This window comes from Hipposideros armiger, unplaced genomic scaffold, assembly GCF_001890085.2.
Source record: "Hipposideros armiger isolate ML-2016 unplaced genomic scaffold, ASM189008v1 scaffold_1225, whole genome shotgun sequence".
Classification (NCBI taxonomy): Eukaryota; Metazoa; Chordata; class Mammalia; order Chiroptera; family Hipposideridae; genus Hipposideros; species Hipposideros armiger.
In genome coordinates this window covers 134,483-138,211 of record NW_017732575.1, presented here as the reverse complement: position 1 = coordinate 138,211, position 3,729 = coordinate 134,483, and the positions used below count along the sequence as shown (strand labels likewise).

Here is a 3,729-nt window from a genome sequence, read left to right as displayed (position 1 = left end):
CGCCCTCCAGCCTCCGGCTCTAGCCGAGCTAGGCCGCAGCGCTGGCTCCTTCCAGGAGTTCCCTCGGCCGCGCGGCAGCCACGGCTGTGCCCGCCCGCAGGAGGCCCGGCTTTGCCGCCTCTTTCCGTCCTCCTCCTGCAGGTACACTCACCGCATCCTCCCAGTTCTGCCTGTTGTAGGTGTTGGAACCCAGCGAAGTCGCCATGTTGAGCGCGTCCGGAGGCAGAGGTAGCTTCCGAGTTGGGAAGAGAAGACCGCCACAATCCCGTCAGGCCCCGAGGCTGGTTCCGGTCTGCCAGACGTCGTATTTATGCGCCTTGTGCGTCGCTGGGGGCGGGCCCTTGTGCGTCGTGACGTTGCGAGCTCCGATTTTCTACGCTTGACAATTGCAATCCTGCTACATGATGCCGTATATTGCCTCCTTGGAGTTGGTCCCTACTTAGGATGAAGAGCTCTAAGTACAACTGGTTTATTTAAAAGTTGAATGAAAGAATACAGAAACAAGTAATGAACGAGAGGCTGGGGTTAAAAACCGCGTTAGCTCCCACTGAGCGTTTATTGTGTCAAACGCTGGGCAAATGGCTTGCCGCGCCAGTGTCTTTTTAATTCTCACAATAACTCCTCTGTAAGGTTGCCAGATTTAGCAAGCAAAACCACAGAACGTCTAGTTAAATTTGACTTTCAGATAAACAACCATATTTTAGTATAAATATGTCGCAAACTATACTAAAAAATGACTCGTTTATCTGAAAGTCGAATTTAGCTGGATATAATGTATTTTATCTAGCAACCACTACCCTCTAGGCAAGTATGATTTCCCCTCCTGTATAGAAAGGAAACAGGTTCAGAGAGATTAAGTAACTTGTTCTTGGTCGTGTAACTAATCAATGGTGAAGCCACAAATCCAAAGACAATAGTTTTTCCAACTAATGAAATGAAAAGGGTCTTACGGATCAACAATACGCGTTGTTATACCGTTTTTAGAACAACTCAACCACTCGGCCAATATTTTACGAATTTCAAGCCTTCTGGTACCACTTCCTGTCTTGGCGTAGAATTATCCCCTGGTCGTTCGCAGAATGTAAAAGAATTTACGAGACTCTACAAGAGTATCCAGAGAAAAGATTTATTGCAAGTTAAAAAGGGAGAGCAAGAGTTCTGTTTGGAACTGGCAGAAGTTTTGCCAGGACAGAGTCCTATGGGGGACAGCTGCCCAGATGAGAAGGAGTGCTGGGGTTTTATATTTTTCCATGCAGGATGTAGGGTGCTTGTCAGCGTGCAGGGGGGCTGCTGTTAACAATTGTCTTCTCCTGGGAACTGTTCTGTTCCCACCTATGATGGATGTCAGCTTGTAGGGGGTTGCTGTTGTGATTGGGAACCATTCTGTTCCCATCTATGATGGGTGTTGGTTAGTGTGCAGGGGGTTGCTGTTGCGATTGGGAACTGTTCTGTTCTCACCTATGATGGATGTAAGGTGCTTGTCAGCTTGTAGGTGCAGTGCTAGCCACCTGGTTAATGTTTAAGCTGGCTCCCGGTAGTTTACAAGCGCGTTCCTGTTAACTCCTTGCCTGTCCCATCCTGCCAGCTCATAAGCCCATTCCTGTTAACTCTTTGTCTCATCACTTCCATAATTTTTTTTTGAGTTTTCATAAGAGTTTATTTGAGCCAAACTAATAACATATGCTAGGGAGCAAGATCTAAAATGCTCCCTACTTTCATAATTTTTTACTTATCATCAAACTACCTAAAACATTTAAGTCACCTCATATTTTNGGGCTTTCACATGGGTTTTTCTGGACTAAGTCAGGCTTATTTACCAAGAAGGAAGGTGCAAGTTACCTGGGGGTGGGGGCGGGGCGATACCCGGAGGTGGCGGCAGGGCGATGTTCACCATAGCGGGAGGACCACTGGGCGGTAGGTTGAAGTAGTTGGCAGAGGCTTCCTCTTCTGCTGCAGGAGGCGGAGGGAGAGCTGGAGAAAACAGCCAACAGTTAGAGGGGAAGACAATTGTGCAACGCTGTTTCCACCACCTTTAAATCCTGGGGGTTCCTGCTGGGAGAACAGAGCTACTACGTACAGAGCCATGGACCTGGGGTCTCTCCTAACATTGGAGGCACATCAGGGCAGTCTGGACATCTGAAGCTAGCAAGCTACTGGGCTCTGCACTCACCTCCTGGCAGTCCTGGCACGGGCTCTAGCTTGATCCCAGAGTCTGTAGTTCCGTCCTTCTCTTTTTCTTTTCCTCTGGCTGCTTGGGACCTGGGAGACACAGACACACATACCTTCTCTCACACCTCTGCTCCTGTTTCCTAGTCAGATGGAGTTCCTTCACTCCTTGCCTCCTCTTCAGCAAACACTCTTCCCATATATGCCATAGTGCAGAGTGGATAAGAGCAAAGCTTTTAAGCCAAAAAGACCTGAGTTCAAAATTTGCTCAACTGTTTTAAGGACTAGAAGAGGCAACCTATACGTGTTAAGCACAGAGCGTAATTAGCATACAGGAAGCACTCTGTAAGGGCTGCTGCTGCTATTCGCCATCTCCTGCCTGATTCCAAGTTGGAAACATGTTCCCCTTTGAACTTTCAGGGCATTTTACCTGCATCTCTCTTACGCAATCACCAGTTTCAAACCTAAATCAGCCGTTCTTCTCCACTGGCCAACCAGCTTTTAGAGGACAGAATCTGGATCTAATTCATTTATAAACTGTCAAATACTTGGTCACAAAAAACATGAACCTTCTTCAAAGGAGATTACTACACCAAAACCCTGAATAAATTTCCAAAGCAGGATGTTTCCAATATCCACAGGAATGAGTGTTAGAGAATAAAAAACCTTTTCAAAGGTCCTATTGATTTAAGCCTATTCACCAAAGCCTTACTAGTCCCCAGATACTAAAATAATTTCTTGAAAATCTCAATATAGGCATTTTAGAATAGTCTTAACTCTCACCTTCCCCATTTCACGTTGAGTCTACGGCCATTGACAATCAACTTATTAAAGGACTTCTCAGCAGCCACTTCCGCAGCCTGCCTTGTGGCAAACTGGATGAAAGCACACTGCTGTCTCTGTACAACGGTGATCGTCCGGATTTCTCCAAACTGGTAGAAATGATTTCTGAAGGGAATACCAGCAGAGAAAAACAAGAGTTAATAACATGCACACACTCCCAGGAGGGCAAAAGTGGATTATGAACTCTTCCACTGGCTCATCACAAAGTTATCTGCCTAACTAACTATCTGCAGGTAGTTCCCCCCAATACCTTACCCTACTGTGGGTGCTGCACATTGAGAGAGAGAAAGAAAAATAATGAGTAAATAAAAGTTACTAAACATCTCAGGATTTTTTCTATGGGGGCAAAGGGGGCCCAGGTCCCACTAGGTTCCTTAAGACCCCTAAACCCTAGATAAGGTGTTAGCAAACTACGGCCCCCATGGACAATGAGCCAAGAACATGTTTGTTTGTTTTTAATTTAAAGGTTGAAGAAAGAGGAGCAGGAGGAGTAAGAGGGAAAAAGTCTGCCAACCCCAGGCGATTGTCTAATTCACTTAGGGTTTAATGGAGACAGGCTACCAAAGGGCAGGTTATAAAATTATAGGCGTTTCTTCTCCACTTTAATTTCTTTGGAAGAGATAATTTCCACTATTTGCCCAGATGTCTCATCTAGCTGAGCAAAATACAAGCCAAGAATCACACAAATTTACCAAATGCCAATTTCTTTAAGAAGCCAGC

At 45.9% G+C, this 3,729-nt stretch overlaps 1 protein-coding gene and 1 long non-coding RNA gene across 2 annotated transcripts in view; both read right to left on the bottom strand.

Moving 5' to 3' along the window:
- RBM22 (RNA binding motif protein 22) overlaps positions 1 to 303 on the bottom strand; it is a 5,490-nt gene extending 5,187 nt beyond the window's left edge. Inside the window, exon 1 of the mRNA XM_019632998.1 lies at positions 152 to 303. Within this exon, the coding sequence (XP_019488543.1) occupies positions 152 to 205 (54 nt within the window). The 5' untranslated portion in view covers positions 206 to 303. The remainder of the gene's footprint in view (positions 1 to 151) is intronic.
- A 1,515-nt stretch (positions 304 to 1,818) lies between these two features.
- LOC109376862 (uncharacterized) lies at positions 1,819 to 3,235 on the bottom strand. The gene is made up of 3 exons (XR_002122787.1): positions 2,950 to 3,235; positions 2,171 to 2,259; positions 1,819 to 1,971 (listed from the first exon to the last, which is right to left on the bottom strand). It is a non-coding gene; the product is annotated as an uncharacterized LOC109376862 (long non-coding RNA).
- Positions 3,236 to 3,729: the final 494 nt, after the last annotated feature.